We start from the raw sequence: 18,248 nt of genomic DNA on the forward strand, positions 1-18,248 counted from the left end.
GTCCTTCCAACTTGACCTAACAGGCATAATCGTGGGACGTTAAACTTTAAGATTTCATTTTATTTCAATTTGGAATTTTTATTGTTGAACGCTAATATATTAAGCATTATTTGATTCCTACAATATCTCGAAAAACGTGAAAAAACGGATGACCGCTATCGTATTTTAGCCTGCTCAGTGGTAGAACGTTCAGCTCTGGTGTATGGTGTCCTTGGTTCGATCCCAGCTCGCTTTAAGTGAGCTTTGTGGTGGTCATTCATTTTTCATCATCACAGTCTCCTTTAGCCTAGCCGCCATAACCATAGAATGCGAAACTCAAAGATTTCATTTTCCGAAACCTATTAGAGATTTAGTATCTTGATATATGATTTATAAATTACCAAATATGTTTGCAAAGCATCACGTAATACGCCATCCCTTTGATAGATTGGTCGCAAAAAAAATCCCCAAATAATAGAATCTAACGAAAAGTTCATGTACAAAAAGAATTACGTCTTATCCAAATCTGTAAAAGAATGCCTTTATTTCAAATGAGGATCCGGTACTGCATAAACTCTATTGCCGATAACGTTTTCTTCTAGAAATCGGATTCGGCATCACAATCAAGTGATGCAAATACGCTAACCTTTGAATTACAGTAAAGCTTGTCATATTCAATTTGATAAATACTTGTCAATAGATCTGAAATTGGATCAAAAATAATATAAAAATAATAATGTGATTGCAAAGTAATTGTGTTCTGGTTTTAAATGAATCGAAAAAACAGACTAAACTGTCATCTATTGTTTTATTTTTTAAATAAAAGACATTAATATCCAATATTTCTGTATTAGATGAATTTTTCTTGATAAGTATTGCAAAGAAATCAGGAAGAAAAGAAAAAAGTATTTTTGGTTATCTTTCTTTCTTTCTTTTTTTTTTTATCCGAGCACAAATCAGCGTCAAACCCACTCTTTTTAAAGTTTGCTGGGAAATTACTTGCATTGGGAGAACAAGGTCGATTTCTTCGGAGCCTCGCTCTCCCATTCTTACCAATAACGAATTCTTTTCATTTATTTGTAAGCAATAAGTCTGTGGCGAAAACAAAACGGAGAAGGAAAAACAGACAAATGATCCTACAAAAGCCGCGTTCCCTTTTGACATTTAGTAGAGTTGGACTTTTTTCTTCTTTTTTTTTGTAATAATAAAACAGCAGCTGATAATCGTGATGGATGGAGGTACATGGGGGATGATCGTTTGCGCGGCTGTGGAGCGATGGGGTGGACGGTGTTTTTCGCGCGTATATTCTCATTGGCTACCGGCGTCTAGTGACGTGGCATAGTTGGCGGCGCCGCAACGCACATGGAGTTTCCTTACTAAAGGCTATCGACGCTTTCCGCTGCCTCCAGACCTGGTTGATACACGACAAAATGCGGACTCAGCTGCTGATCTTGGCGTGTATCGTCCTTATCCTGGGCCAACAGGTCCTGGCAGTACCCTATCTCGAAGACGGTGAGTACTCGCATAAATTTTTATTGATGGTTTTGTGTAATAACTGAGTCCAGTTTGATTTTGTGACAATATAAAATCATAATTATTTCTTTTATGTCAGAAAATAAAGTATTTCTTAGTTTAAATTGTCCGATGCGCGTGTCCTTTTCGGCAAATTCGTATATACAACTTAAATAGTCAGCGGGATATATTATAGATAGTATGATAGTATGAAGGCTTATATCACAATAAGTTTCGTATAAGATATCTTGATAATAATTTCTAGTAATTATGAGATCTTACCTTAGTTTCCAAGTGACGTATACGTAAAAACAAGTAGATTGCGAAAACGTAATTGTGAAATCAATTGGTCATTAAAATTAATTTTGCCGAGATTTCGTAACGGAGCGCATATGGTTTCGGGATAACTTGCAACACAAAACTTTCCTTAACTTTTACTACTTCCCAGTAAAAAAAATCCACTCTGTTAGGATAAAACACAATTGTTGACTTATGGTATTAGTTAACATATGTTTGTCAATAACTACCGTTATACGTTACAGAAAGAGAAAAATAATATCGTAAGTGAAAACATACTGCTAAGTAGATCAAGAAAAAAATATTTCTTTCGGTTCTTGAAATTTGATACGAGTTTTCAGCATGAAAAATTTTAAAATCATTCATTGCGCCTTATAGTTGAATTATTATAGAAATTTACGAACATGCCGAAACATTCCATAAGTTTTACCTTGAAAAGAAGTAAAATGACATTACATTTGAAACATTAGAGAAAATTAAAGAATTCTTTCTCATTTTGTAATAGATGTTTTGTGACTAAATTTTTCTTAAAATTTCAGTTTATTTTAAAGAATGACATAAATACCTTAAGTGTGAATAACAAAATATCAATCCTACTACATTACAAATTTCCCATTTAATTATTTGATTAGTTTGGCACATTTTGTTAAATTCTGATTTCCCTATTTATTAATTTGTTTCCGTTTACACACTTAAAGACCAAGCTGGGTTGTTAGTTATTTCTTCGCTTTATCTTCGTACATTATTCAAAATGTGGATAGAAATGAGCATGAAATAATTCTCGTGTACATAAATTAAATCTTTCTTAAACAAGATATTCAAGAAATTCGTACTCAAGAAATCCCAGAATTCTTCGGATACACACTGCAAATTTAAAATCAACGATAATAGCCTTTAGTTGGAAATTATTTTGTATCGATTCTTGAATAATAGATTAAATACAAAATACTTAGAAAACTGCCTTACTTAGGTCTATGAGAGCCACAACATAGGAAATTGCAACGAGGAAAGTTCAATTTACGACGTAACATGTAAATTAAACAACTTTTATTCATGAAAAGGTGTTAAAGTACATATATAATAAACTACTGTTATTACATTGCCACAATTTACTACCTCTACTCAGTGGATGCAATTAATCTGTATTAATGAATTTTCTGTTATTCAGACCTTCGTTGACACAATTCACTGTCTATACACCGTAAGTAAAATTAATCTGTATTAATGGATTTCGTGTGATACAAATATACGAATCTTTGGTCTCAAGTTTCCCATGAAATTTCTGCACGTAAAAATACATATCAGCATAATCATTTATTAGTTGCTTGTTATTAGTCCCCTTTTCATTACCGAGGTAATATGAGACAAGAACCTAGAACTTAACACGGCATCTGAACTGTATGAACTGCAACAGGGGTTCGAAACCAGGTATTCGGGCTTGAAGACGGTAACGCTACTCAGTTAGCCATGAGAAAAGTCCAACAATTTCTTAGCATAAAACAGAAATATCGAATTGCTTCAACCAATATTTCAACAATTTACAGTATCTAAAATGTTTGTTAATTTTTAAAAAATGCTTGTTGATTCATAGTTATTTATGAAAGATTTTAAACCATTCTGCACTACAAGGTGGCCGCTTTCCGTTGCTATTAAGCTATTAAGGATTTCTTTTTCTTAAATTGTACCATTTCTGAGAGAAATTACCTCAGTCTCCACATATACCGTAAAAGTAAAGAGAAAACGAGGTCCCTTGGCTGCTGGAAATACTATTCCGACCTTGGCGCTATAAAACTGAAGAGAAGTGCGGGAAACCTCTGCCGCTAATACGAGCTAGAACTCAAATCCATTTGACCCTCGAAAAGGGAATTGGGTTAATCAGTGGAGATAGTAACTTTTAGACCATGGCCTCCTCTCTGCACATGACTTTACAGTTCCTTTCCTTGGTTTCCTCTGGTTAAGTACTCAATAACTTAAAAAAAAAAAAAAAATAAATAGAAACTTGAAACTCTGACTTCTATTTGTAAAGACAAGATACGTTTTGCTAACTTTTAAACAATATTAACGAAGTTATTTCTTCATAAAAGAGGCATACTTTTAGAAATTATTCAACTATCATTTGAAGAATCAAATTACAATTGATAACAAATTATTTCATTCATAGATCTGAGAATATCTCTTCGTGATAACCTGATTAACGAGTGTTCTTTCTTTAATCGTGGTCCTGGGTTTGTTGGATTTGTTTCCCAGTTAGCACAATGTCTTGAATACAAACCCAAGAAGTGGTTTGGATTCAACTTTAAGCAATAGGTACCGTGTGATATAATCTCAGTGCTGAAGAGAAACGTTTTATCTAATCAATCAATCATAAAAATCTTAAATTTAGTGTCATTCTTCGTACAATGGACATAAAAGAATCTTTGAAATCTTTGAAATCTTAATAATTTGAGTTTTACGTCCCACGTTATGCCGGCAAGGCTAAAGTAGACGGTGATGATGAGAAATGAATTAAATGGTGGAATGAAGAAAACCCACGCACACGGTGTTTGTCCGCCACAAAGTTCACTTGGCGGGGAGTGAGATCGAACCCAGGACCCCAAGCACCAGAGGTGAACACTCTACCACTGAGCCACCGCGGCCCTTGGATATAAAAAGAGTTGGGCTTTGTTCGCATGAACTTTTAGAAATAAATACGAAAGGAAACGCTGCCATTAATGATAAACTGATCCCCAAAGAGTAATGGTCGATCAGACAGTTTCTTAATTGCATGATTTTAACCAACACTCCGGCTTTCATCGCCGATATTTCTGTTCTTCTGGATTAGCATTCGTTTCACCATTTGTCTCATAATACTGGGTCAATGGGAAAAATTTGACTTCTACTTAAAGCGAACAATAACATTTTCATGAATGGCACGCGCGCTTGCCACAAGACTACATGCACCGCCTTATTTCTTCTTTTAGCTTTCGCGGCTATATGGTTATCTTAAGCGTCTTCCATGCAGGAGACCCGAGTTGACTCCCAATGGGAGCTCATGTGGTTCGGATCCCACCTTAAGTTGAAGATCTAGATTTCATGTAGCTTCGGTACTTCAGGAGACCTTAAACTCCAAACCAACCAATGGAGACCCGGGTTCGATTCCCGGCGGGAGCTCACGTGGTTCGGATTCCACGTTAATCAGTAGGTCCACGTCTCATATAGCCTCGCTGCTGAAAGGGACGCTAAACTAAAATCAACTCAACTCAACTCCAAACCAACCAATTATTATTATTATTATTATTATTATTATTATTATTATTATTATTATTATTATTATTATTATTATTATTATTATTATTATTATTATTATTTCCTATCAAGCAAAATAACCGCTGACACAATACAAGTGACTCGAATACAATTTCTCGATAGAAATAAACAAAAAAAAAATCATGTTTACTGAAGGATGTTTGATTGCAATAAAATACATTTATCCTGAAACAAGATCTATGTCTTTCTTTCTTTTTATCGCTGATACTACATAAACAGCAGTGACTCTGCAAGCAAATTAACTTTAGTAGTAGAAAAATTAGGATGAGGAAGAACAAGAAATTTCCTAATTAAACTCCTGATTATTATGAATGAACATATTAATTTACACAAATATTTACATAGCATAACAATGACATGGAATTTTACTGAGTTAGATTTCATATAAAACAAAAAAAAGTATATTACTTTTGGTTAATGAAGATTGGCAGACGGGAAGACGTATTTCCTGTTCGAATTCCATTTCGAGCAATAAATCCCATTTATTAAACCACCAATTCTGGAAATGGACGTTGAATCCCAATACATTAATGAATAAATATATCTATATTTAAAATAGTAAATCCACTGTCCCTCACTGATGCACCTATCTCCAAATCTTCGAAACTGTTAAGCGTAGAAACCTGAAAGTTTGTATGAATATTGTCCTTGTATCCTAGCTTCTAGATCAGATATGATTTTGTGCAGTGCTATTTTTAAGGAGGAAACGAAGGAGGAGGGGAAAGGAAAAGGCTGGAAAGTTCTTTTTTATTGTTTACCAGGTCTCTGGAACTATTATGCTTTTATTGTAGCCTAGGTTGTATATGAGACAAGATAATGCAAAATGTAGCACCTAAGAAGCGAAAGAATACTTCAAAAGTTCATTTTTCTCTGTTTTTCAGATCGTCGATACTACTAGGCGTAGAACCCTGGAATTTTTTTATACTGTATAAATATATTATATATACGTGCCCTGACAGTAAGATGGAGTTTTACGAAATATGACCCCTAAGGAGAGAAATGAGGGTAAATGTTTACCAGGAGTGATCCAAAAGAAATGATATCGAATATATATAGTATAATGTTATGGTTTTAAATTATTTATTTTTCTACATACTCTCCTAAAAGCTTGATACATTTAGTTCATCTCTCTTCTAAACCCTGTATACCCTTTAAAAATATTTGTCTTGATTCTCTCGAAATGCTTCCGCAACTGGCATCACCTCGCTGTTATGTACAAATTTCTGGCCCCTGAGCTCTTCCTTGAGCCGGGGAAAGAGGTAAAAGTTTCTGGGGGGAAATCCGGAGAATAGGGAAGTTTCAAGCAGTTAGAAGCCTTTTCTTGGATGGTAGCCATCGTAACTTCAAGTTAGTGTGGGGGTGCATTTGCTCTTCTGTCAAACTTCTCTGGGGGTACACTGTAGCTCACTGGTAGAATGCTTACCTCTGGTGTGTGGGGTCTATGGTTCGATCCCCGGTGAATTAAGTTCATGGTGAACAACATCGGGTTCGTGGGTTTTCTCGGAGTTCTCCCGCTTCCTCCCTCATTCTAATTCCATCAATTCTTCCACTGTCATTTACTTGCCTTAATCATCCATTTCCCTTAATCTAAGGGGTAGAGTCATGGACATTAAATTGAGTTGATTTTGAGTTTAACGTCCATTTCAGCAGCGAGGCTATATGAGACGGGACCTACTGATTAACGTGGAATCCGAACCAGATGAGCTCCCGCCGAGATCATGGACGTTAAACTGAAACATTTAGTTTCATTCCATTTATTGTCTACATTCTCGGTACCCACCGGGCTGAAACCCTTTCACGTGCAGCTCGTGGTAGGAATTTGTTGCATGCTGTTGTGTGAGATCCCTGTGAACTCAACTGAATGGCTGATGGTCACTCTTCGGTATGCCAACAAACATCTTTTTCATTTTTGATATTATCCCCGGTGAGGGATGTCGAAGGGTGGTTCTTAGGATTTTCGTCTTCCGTGAATGCTTTCTGTCCTTAAACTCTTATCACTATCATGCGACTGTGGAAGATGGAGAAGCAGAGTCTCTCAATGTTTCCACTAAGTCAGCATGTAGAGTATATCTTTCGTAAATATTTTTTACAAATAAAGGTAGTCGATGATAGATTTCACTTTATTTTTCTCCTCTCATCAATAGAGAAGCCAAATCATTTAGACTTTTATATGTATTACAAATATCCGGTTATCATTAATTTTGAATCACTCCTCGTATGTAAAACCAATGAAATCGAACTTGTATTAACAAGAATTTTGAAATGAGGATAATTTAACTATTTCCAGAGCTAGAAAAGCTTGGGGAAAACAGAAGAGTAGTGTCAATTTAGATTTTCCTTGGAGAAAAGGGAAACAAGGCTGTGAATCAATATAAGCAGAGCTCCAAGTTTTTCATTAGTATAGTATTGATTAAAAAATTTATATACACCTCAAGATTGGGAAGGAAGAGAATTACCATTCTGACCTCCACTAAATGAGGCTTTTGATACAGTGACAATAGTTCATAATTAGGTTTCGTAATGTCCAACCACGATTGTTATTACATACCCCTATAAGATCTTTATCTTATGCTCCTACTTTCATCTAGGATACCCCTTTATGAACTTATAAGCCCGCAAATATTGCCAATGTGAGCAACAAGTGTTATTTATCTTAGTAGATAGTTAACTTTAACCAGGGGTAAAAGTGGATCTGAAAAGGTGGGGGTACGGTAGTAGCGGCATGACGTCACGCCGTTCCCCCTGCCTATCTTTGCCCATTGTAATTTTTAGGAACTGAGGGGGGACGCCTTATATATTTTTTCGAGGTGGGGTACGACGTCCCCCCGCTTTCTCCCTCACTTTTACCCCTGACTTTAATTACCCGCAAAGCATTTCCTTTCAGCGAAAAGATGGAATAACTTGGTCATACAAGCCAGGCTTTCCTTACCGTTGTGTCGAACACCTTCATAGGGTGTATCGCAAGATTTTAGAATTAAAAAAATGTATATTAGTTTTCAAAAACTGGGGACTCCGGTTACTCAGTAGAATGCCCTCATCTCTGGTTTGGGTAGTCTCTGGTTCGATTCCAGAAGTTGGCTTTGTGATCGTGTGAGTACGTTTTATCGAAGTTTTTCCGCTTCCTCATGCTTTCTTCGTTCGACCATTTTTCGTTCACTATCACCATTACCATCACTGTCTCCCTTAGTTTCGGAACATAAGCATAGGATAATAAATAAAATATTAAATAAATAATAAAATTTTAAAAAATAATAAAAAAATTTCATCGAACATCCAGTATAGATATGTATTGTAGGCTCTTTTCCATTATCTTTCTCAGACGTTGTCACTCGACTCGCATCTTGTATAAGAATTTAGAAGAATATACTCGATTACGTTTTAACGTCGGTCCTTTTAAACTTGATATCTGAAAACTTAGATACTATACCCAGGTACGTATATACAAACTTGGCTAGATGAGACATGAATTTACAGCTTAACGGGAGATCCGAACTTCATGAGCTTTTTCGTAGAATCGAACCGAGGTCTCACTATCATAGGGCACACTTTAACCATATAACCACGGAGAAGCTCTGTTATACTCTACAATTATATGTTGTTGTTAATAAAAAAATATATAAGCGGGACACGATATGACGAGTGTTCGGTAAGGTATGTTGTCAGTTAACATGGTTAAAACCTGAAGTAAAGTGTCAGATACATTGCTTATAGTCATTTATCCTTTAGAGTAATAATATACATAGAGCCAATATTGCTCCCAAAGCATAACATTGTGTGGTTGTGCTTTATGTAGTTTTATGTTTGTTCGTTCGTTTCCGTTTCTAATATTTTCTTCAAAAGTTTGCTTCCGAAAAGCTTCAGTTCTGGGAATTCTTGCGAAAAGAATTGTGAATGAGTTCCCAATATAAAAAGATGTGCAAAGTTTAGAAGGGTTCAACTTTTCAAAGAGGCGTTTCTCGCACGTCGAAGAACGTCAGTCCTGGAATATCGAAATGTGTACGGGACCTAATGGATGTTACGTGGACATTATGTGGACATTCAGATATCAGCTTATTACCTATAGATGAAACTTTCTGGGGCATACATATCTGGGTTCTTTTTCGGAATAATCACAGAATATATTTGGACATCGAAATATAATTCCGTGACAGACATATTCAGTCGAAATTCAAGGGAAATCCCGCACATATTTTTCATTTACCTTAAAAATTCCTACTTCGAGCCTGAATACTCCAGAATAGGTAAGGAACATACGAGACATTCTTTCGCATGAACATGTTGTGGTATGTGGCTAGATAAATCAAATTTCTAGGACAATAATCATCCACATCATCGTTCTTATTAGCACGTCTACCGTTTAGCCAAACGAAGAGTTTCTTATATTTCACCGAAGTTCTATATTTTTCTTTGTCTTAGAATAGAAGTGCGGTCGAGGTCGTGCAATGGTTTGAGAGTAAATGAAATATGCACGAAGTTATTCGTTAGTTACTTTCCATTAAAAAAAAGCGTTAAACGTGACTGGGGTTCTCTATTTCGTGACTCGAAATATGTTAGGATTTTTCCCTCTGGGAATCGAGACTAACACGGAATGTTAGATACGCGAGAAAATGAGAAAATAGGAGATACATAACGTATAATTGTTGTAGCTGCTACATATATTCGAGTCTGTTTACTCTTTTAAACGGTTTGACATTACTACCTCCTCGTTTGTATGCTGTAGCCACGTAAACCATTAATATTTTTACGATTATAACTTTAAAAATTGTAAAGCTACCTTATGGCTTAGTGATATGCATTGAATAGGGTTATGCTTTTATTTTTTTTTTTTTAAAAAAAGGTACTAAATATTTGCTTTGAGTACAGAAGACTTGATTTGATTGCCGGTGGTAGTTTACTTGAATTCAACATTCTAAGCTGTACATTCATGTCTCCTACAATCTCTGTGTTAACAGGCGAGTTAAAAGCACAGTATAAACAGTAACTGTGATACATGTTTCTTTTGATATACAGTCATAATGACCAAGGGCGTCGATCCTGGGAAACCGAGGAGCCCGGAACCTCAAAGCTCATGTGGGCTCCTATTGTATTTATGAGTAGAGAATATTTGGCATAATTTGAATGCAATTTGCTTTAAAATGATATTATGAAAACAATTATTAAATTAAATACGAAAACAATTAACGATAACCAACATTTTTGGTGTAATGTTTTAAGACCAAGCATCATACTCTAAAACAGTAATGGCCATTTCATCCGGTCCGCGAATATATACCGGTATATATATATATATATATATATATATATATATATATATATATATATATATATATATATATATCGGGTGTTCTAAAAATGACGCCCACGGACCATACAGCACTATTCTACAGACCAAAATAAAACAAAAATGTTATATGAAGGTATGTCCTCCGGGGTCCCCTTCAGCCGCTATGGGGAATCAACATTTTACAATGTGGCAATGTTGCAGATTAACTTGGAGCCATTAGCATTACTCTACGAATACAACAAGCAGTTGAATCGATTGCTACACTAATAAGTAATGCTAGTGTTAATCATTATCGACTTTAACAGCCATCTGGAAAGAATCGATACAACTATTTGATAGATTGGTAGATCTAATCTATGGTTATTTATTTACGACGTTGCCACATAGTGCAATTTGTGTCTCCAGACGAGGACTCGAAAGATATATATATATATATATATATATATATATATATATATATATATATATATATATATATATATATATATATCCATCCATTTTGGGTGCCATTTTTAGAACACCCGATATATATATCCTGGGACCTGGGACCCAAGAATCGCAGAACAGGAAAATGACTTCAAGAAATCTATGACTTAAGCATCGCACATTCAATGAACCGTTGTTTCAGGGTAGGAGGGGGCAAGAAAAACGTAAAAATGATTCCAAAAGATGGCTTTTACTTGTCCTGGCTGGCAGTGGATTATAAATTGACTAGAACTGTTCTAAAATATGCGTTATTTCAAACAGCGACGATTTGAAAATATTCTTCGCGCTGAGGGGCTTACTTTCAATATATATTGGCTGAAAGTACCATAGTACTTCGAAAATACTGATAGTGCATGTTAAGCACGATCGGTGATATGCCATCACTTGTTCCAAGTAGTTTCTAGATTCTTTTTACAGTAGTATGTATTGAAGATTTTGACAATCTTCAGAAGCTTAGTAATGATGATATGAAAGTAATGGCCCTATATTCAAATGTATGAGTTACATTCTGTGCATTTACACCTAATGATTACTTCAAAGCGATTAAGGAAAATAATAGCTCCGTCGTGACTATGTGGATAGCGTATGAACCTTTGCTCGGCACACTCTTGTTCAATTTCCGGCCTGAGCTCATATTTTCCGGATCCCACTTTAAGCTGTTGGTCCACGTCTTATATAGCCTTGCTGCTGAAAAGAACTCTCAAGTCAAATGAAAATCAAAGAAGCATAATAATGACATTATTGTAGCATTTTCGAAAGACAATAACCACTTACTTACGTAATACACGACTTACGTCAATTCGCAGTGACGTTATAAAAACTTGAAAGTACAACTACTGGTGCGTATGAACAAGTATGGTGCTTCTGCGTTTAGCGCATATGAACCAGTTTGCTGCTTGTGCGTCTTTGACATTCATTGCAGCGCAGCATGCAACGACACACACAATAACATATTTTTTCTGTACTAATTAATTCTAATTATAAAACGGAAACTTCTCAGTGTGCCAATTTGTGCGTCACGCTAATTCCTATATCTGACTGTCATCATAGTCGCTCCCTACGGTTCCTGCAAACCCGATGCTAATAGATGTCGCTAGCCAGCAGGAAATATTCCGATTTAAAAGTATTGTGACTATTTAATTGCAACTTAAAATTAGTATTGTTTATAAACTTGAAAATAGAACAAGGACCTTAACCATATTTAGACTTGAGCATTAACATTTGTGTAACAACAAGTTGTTTGGTCGGCAAACTTTAAAAAATCTTTAATGTAAGCCATTAGAACTTTTAATGAAGGCGAATTTCAACCTATAGTGTACAGCTAGTCGAATGCTCGGGCGTAACATCTATCATGTATAAAAAAACATTTGAACACAACCTGAATATTTTTCTTATCATATTTTTGTTGTTTATATCGGAGTAAATACTGTAGCATGATGTTCCATTAATAAAGTAATACTTTGTAAATAACATATATACAATAACAATTTTGCAGTTTATTACCTTAGTTACAATTTAAAAGTTACAAAGTCGAGTTACATAAAATTCAAATTACGGAAAAGTTTACGAAACGCATTACTGATTTAAGTAGGCAAGTTACTGTGTTGAAATGTTATATTGCTCAATGTATACGATGTTAAGAAAAATGTGAAAATGTCTCGTAAATTTCAAAGAAGCCATAATGGCTGAACTTCCACACTTCTTTAACTTTCTGTTTTCGACGAAAATATATATCGATGAATTTTTATTGCTTTCACACACACTAACGCTAACATCTACATACATATATACATGCATGAATCCATATGTATATATTCTCGACTAAGAGTTATTTTGATTTACATTGTTTCTCAATCTATAATTCTATTTTTGTAAATATGTTAATATAGCTACTAAAGTTGGCCAAATCTGAGTGAATCGTCAGTCTCGCTCTTCCATGTAGACAAAGGGTTAAAGAAGTTGCTTTTGATTTGCATGTACTTAGTTTCAATTCTCAATCCAGGAACAGAGCTTTCAGTGTTACCACTGCAAGCAAATCATGAAGTAAATAGGGAGATTATTGAAAAAAAGGCAACGAACTTAGGCACAGAAAACCAGAACTAACGGTGATAAGATCGAATTTACTGACCATACATCATCCAATTAAAGACCGGCTGTCTCACCATAGCTTCTTGCAAGAGGATTTCATGAAGTATTGACCTTTGGACCTTCTTCATTCGTAGTTAGACCAGATCCGTTCTTGGTATCAAAAATTACCTAGCTATGACAGATTAACGCTAGGACCAAAGTTGGCAGGGCTTATTTAGCCTAGTGGCTAGCATAGTTGCGAATTGTTAATTCCAAAAGTAGTTGAAAAATTCACTGATCCAACGTAGAAGTAGAAAATGCTTTTGCCCACTAACAATTTCTAGGCATTTGTCAAATAATGTTGACCTCTTCCTCCCAATTGGAATGTTCATTCTTTCGTAAGGTGTTATGTTAGCAATTGAGTTGATTGGAAAACAGACGGCAAAGTAGCCAATTCCAATTTATGGACAACATTAGCACTTGACACCCTATCGATTCCCATTGTTGATTAAACCGTTTAACAAAAGGAACAATTTATTTTTATTAAAACGTCACTTGTTTCAAAGCTGATTAGTTTCAAGTAAGTTTAGATAGAATAAGACAAGTTTAGATTTCACAATGAAAACATCTGTGCAGGATATTTGTAAATTCCCACACTGATACATTTTCTTTAAGTACCATTTTCTTGTTTATAGAGAATATAAAAATATTCTAATAGAATAGAATTTCTTATTCACCTACCATATTGAGTGAGTGCTTACCCACAAGTAGAGGCTGTACTTAGAAAATGAAAGCGTTTATAAACGCGTTTTCTAGCATTGCTTCCGACTTGTTATTTTAATTTACAAATAAGTTAACAAACTTCAGGATATAAATTTTGCATTACGCCAAAGTTACAAACTTCATGACTTAATAATTTGTAACTTCGATGAAGGTTTTCGATTCAAATGATTGGGCTGAGTATTCTTTTGACCTGTTTGATTTACTTAAATGTTTAGTGTTTTACTTCTTTTATTATACCACAGTTAATGAAATATTGATATACATATTAAATATAAACAAAATCAAAGAAAAAAATGTAATATTTTATTTTCACCCTTTAGTAAACTACCCTTATTCTTGGCAATAGGAAGAAAAATCGAAACCTTCCCTAGGGACTCTTATATATGTTTAAACAAAACTTAATCTTAAGATTTGATGCGGATACCTTGAATGCTATGGCCTCTATTAGGACGAACGAACGGACAGACAGATATTGAAAAGTCATTTTTTCAGTGCATGGGTGCCATAAAACATGTAAGTCTGTTGAAATATCGAATTTGAGTTATTTCTTACGATCGCCATACTTCCTTCTCTCCTTTTGTTACTCGAAAATAAAAAGTAAAAAGTTAAAAGAAATGTTTAGTTAGATAAAAAGTGAGATACATTAAATATTGAATACAGATAAAGTTCGGGAAATTACAATAATGTAACTTAAGAAATAGTACATTTTAAAAATAGAGGACGCATTCACCAAATTACTATTCAAATATTTAACTACTAGTTAAAGTTAGCTCCATTTATGTAAATTGAACATGTATTTCTAGAGTAATCACAAAGAAGTACTAAAACTTTATAATTGCAGTCTTAATTTCAATCTGAGGCAAATCGTCATACTGGTCACATAATTTATACTTATACAAAAATACATAAATATAATTACAATTATATTTATACATTATAATTACAATTTTACAAATATATAAAGCTTTCGTACTGAAAATTGACATTAAAATATAAAGAAATGATACTTTCAAAATAACTTATTTAAACTTTTTGCTACTATAATATTACAGACATGAAGGGCTACAAGAGATTTTGAAACGTTTTCTTTTTATTATTATTATTATTATTATTATTATTATTATTATTATTATTATTATTTTATAGATAAGCAATGGCTTATTTAATTATTTTCACATTCATTTTTAGTATATCAAATATATTTGCTAGAAAGCAATTATTTTCTCCGGGATGATTATTTGGACTTATTTTCTTTTTCCATTACTTCATATTTAACTATTTATAGATTTATTGTCTTCTTTAAAAATTTAAAATGTTTAAGACTAAATTAATTAACCCCTTCAGTGTGGGTGGCGAGTTAACTCGTGTCTTCAAAACGCACCTGCTGTGCGGATGGCGAATATATACGCTTTTATTTTGCTTTGGCTATTTTGTATTGCGTATGGCGAATATACTTGTCCATAGTATGAGTACTGTTATCCCGACAATATTTAGCGAGTTTGCGCTCAGCTGGTTTCAATTGTTGCTTAATTAAAAGAAGAGGAAAAAGAAATAAATTAAAATAGAGTTTGTGCTTCGTCAAATACAGTTTTCATTCTATGGTTTGTTTGAGAGCAGGCAGCACAGTCATGGCGTCAAAACGATATTTCAGTGATGCTGGCATCGAGGAAGAGCTATTAATTAGTGATTCTGATGTAAGAAATTTTGAAACAGATTCAGAGTCAACAGGTTTGGGGGTGGAGGAAAGTGATGATGGCGCTTTTAGTGATAATGACAAAAAACATACACTTTTTACAGCGGTTCGCATCTGAAAATTACGCACTGAAGGGGTTAAACAATTGCATACAAACCAACATATTACAAATTAACGTCTTAGTAATAATTTTTGTGAAATGAATATGTAGTTTTTCTGGCGGAAAACAAAACTCATCAAATGTGTTGAAACTATTTTATTAGGCATAAGACCATAAAGCATATGAGACTATTTCACTAGGTGATTTAAGTGTAACGTTACATATTTTGCATATGTATCTTATAGCTAGCGGACCTTATAGAATCTTGAAAAGGAACTAGGGATACACCAACACTCGATTATTACATGTCTGGCCTACCTCCGGTTGTTGCTTCGTTGCTTCGTTATGGGTCTCAAGAGCATTGTTAATCATTTTACTTCCATCCTCTATACAATATAGGGTCAATTTCGTCTTAATATGGCATTGTTAATGCCGAGCATTGTAGTGTTCATGTGCGGAACGCCAGTTCTATTAGGTCAGATGTTAGACTACCTTAAGAGTTGAAGGGCTCAACATTTTGCCAAGAATTTTAGGTTCAAGTGGTTTACTTCGACATTTCGCACGCTGGATAGACGTACTGTGGCCGTTCGGCCTAAGTTTTGGACCGTCTCCGCTAGATACTTTTGGTCCGTAGTTCCTCAGATGTGGACAGTTTGTCCTCGTGTCCGCAGTGCACAGTCAAGGCGTGTCTCTTTACCTTGATTCGGAATTACAATGTAATCCATATTCTCTATGGGAGTGGGATACGCCTACTGCGCAGCCAGACAGAAACAGAAGTCCTAAGTGTCTACCAGTTTCCCTACTGGTCAAGGTGGTCTTGCTAGCGAGTCAGGTCCTCCCATGCTCTGCAGGCATGGTGCGTGGGTTAAGGCAAGCTCACCTCCTGCATATGCTTGTCGTTACCCAGATTGACCCGGGTTCGATTCCCGGCGGGAGCTCATGTGGTTCGGATTCCACGTTAATCAGTAGGTCCACATCTCATATAGCCTCGCTGCTGAACGGGACGTAAAACTCAAAATCAATCAATCAATCAATTGTTACCCAGATTCCTGGGATAAGCTCACATAAGCTACCGAATCACACGGTATGACCACAGCCCGGCAGAATTCAACCCAATTCGGGAGCTTAGGCATGCTCGAGGAGGTACCGCACACACGTCAAGATAATCCCATATCTCATCCCAGATCCAACGATACGTGTTAAGTCGCCACTCGTGTTTGATTCCAGTCCCTTATCCTGCAGAGCATCCTCCCTTCTACTGGGATCAGAAACGCTACATAGATTCCTGGGATAGGTACTCTTCCCCAGTCACCGTTCAGTACCCCTGAAGGAAGTAAACTGAAATTCTCCTCCCGGTTGGATCGACCAAGCAATACGGGACTTCTAATTACGGTAGAGGTACACAGTACATTACCGGAATCAATGACTGATGTAGACCATCTGCTAACAGACATGTTTATTTGGAAGTCGAGCTACCTCCCCTGGAAGGCTCGTCCAAGGAACACGGGGCTACCTATCTTTTACGTGTTTAGGTACCACGTACACATTGTAGTAAAACTACCTTACGAACCCAATGGTACATGTAGACCAGTATTGGAAAAGACCATCACACCCTCCTTCGGTAGGGCCATTCAAGCAATACGGAACTTCATTTGTGGAAGAGGTACAACGTATATTTCCAGATTAAATGACCGATGTAGTCTGTCTCCCTTTAAAGATAATGGTCATTTTGAAGCGGCGGCTCCTCTGGTAGGGCCGTGGATCTGCACCCAGTAGAAAGTAAACCCTGGGTCGAAGGATTCTTTTTACTACCTGTCTTACTCTTGAGGTACAAGTGTGCGTTGGGATATGAGTATTATACCTCGGACCCAAGAGCACGCATGAGCCCTGGGCACACCAATTATCCATCTTTCATACGTGTTGGGGTACCATGTAGCCTTATCTCCCGGACCCAAGGGCACCGCCTACTTACCCATTTGAGAGTATAGCCAAAGCCTCACTTCTCCGGAAGGGGCGGAAGTTATCAGTACCTACCTCCATAAAGCCGTGACGAGATTGTACTTACTCTTCCAGACCAAATGGCACGAGGTAGTCGTCCATTTCAGAGAATAGCAGAAGCCTCATCCCCACTAATAGGTTTTTATCCCGATACTCAGTGACACCTGTAGAACGGAGCCAACTCCTGGCACAAGATATAGGAGAGTAACTCATTGCCACGCACTTCTCTATTACCTATCTCCCCTTCTATGCTTACCTGGACACCACAATGTCTATGAATTAGGAGCAAAGGGACTTTCTCAGAACGGGCTTGGGACCAGCCATGGCGGAATTGAGGAAATCTAAATTAGTGTAATAAATTATACTGGAAGAGCTATCGCATTATCAAGCTGCGAAAGGCGTGATAATCGGAATTAGTATTATTGTGACCATCGGGTCTTTTTCTGCTTGTACGCAAAGAAAGGCAGTATTGGCATCTTTTATCTCAAGAAGCGATTTCTCTAGTCATTCTTTTATATTTTTGACCAACAGAATACTTGTTCTTTACACGGGGGAATACGTTTCATTTTGGACATACAGAAGTGAATTTCGATTTAAACGGCATCGGAACTGTCACTGTTCGTCTCAAGGCCCTCGAAAACTATGGATTCGATACCAATAGCAGCCATTTTCGATCATTTATATATATATATATATATATATATATATATATATATATATATATATATATATATATATATATT

The 18,248-nt window shown here is 35.8% G+C and overlaps 1 protein-coding gene across 1 annotated transcript in view; it reads left to right on the forward strand.

The window, feature by feature from the left end:
• Positions 1–1,342: 1,342 nt before the first annotated feature.
• The window catches only part of LOC145680953 (xibalbin-1-like), a gene marked incomplete in the record, with an annotated part of 227,635 nt that continues 210,729 nt past the window's right edge, over positions 1,343–18,248 (forward strand). The window contains 1 exon segment of the mRNA XM_081752165.1: positions 1,343–1,491. Coding sequence (XP_081608291.1) covers positions 1,410–1,491 — 82 coding nt within the window.

Source organism: Thermobia domestica, chromosome 3, assembly GCF_964235325.1.
Source record: "Thermobia domestica chromosome 3, izTheDome1.hap1.1, whole genome shotgun sequence".
NCBI lineage: Eukaryota > Metazoa > Arthropoda > Insecta > Zygentoma > Lepismatidae > Thermobia > Thermobia domestica.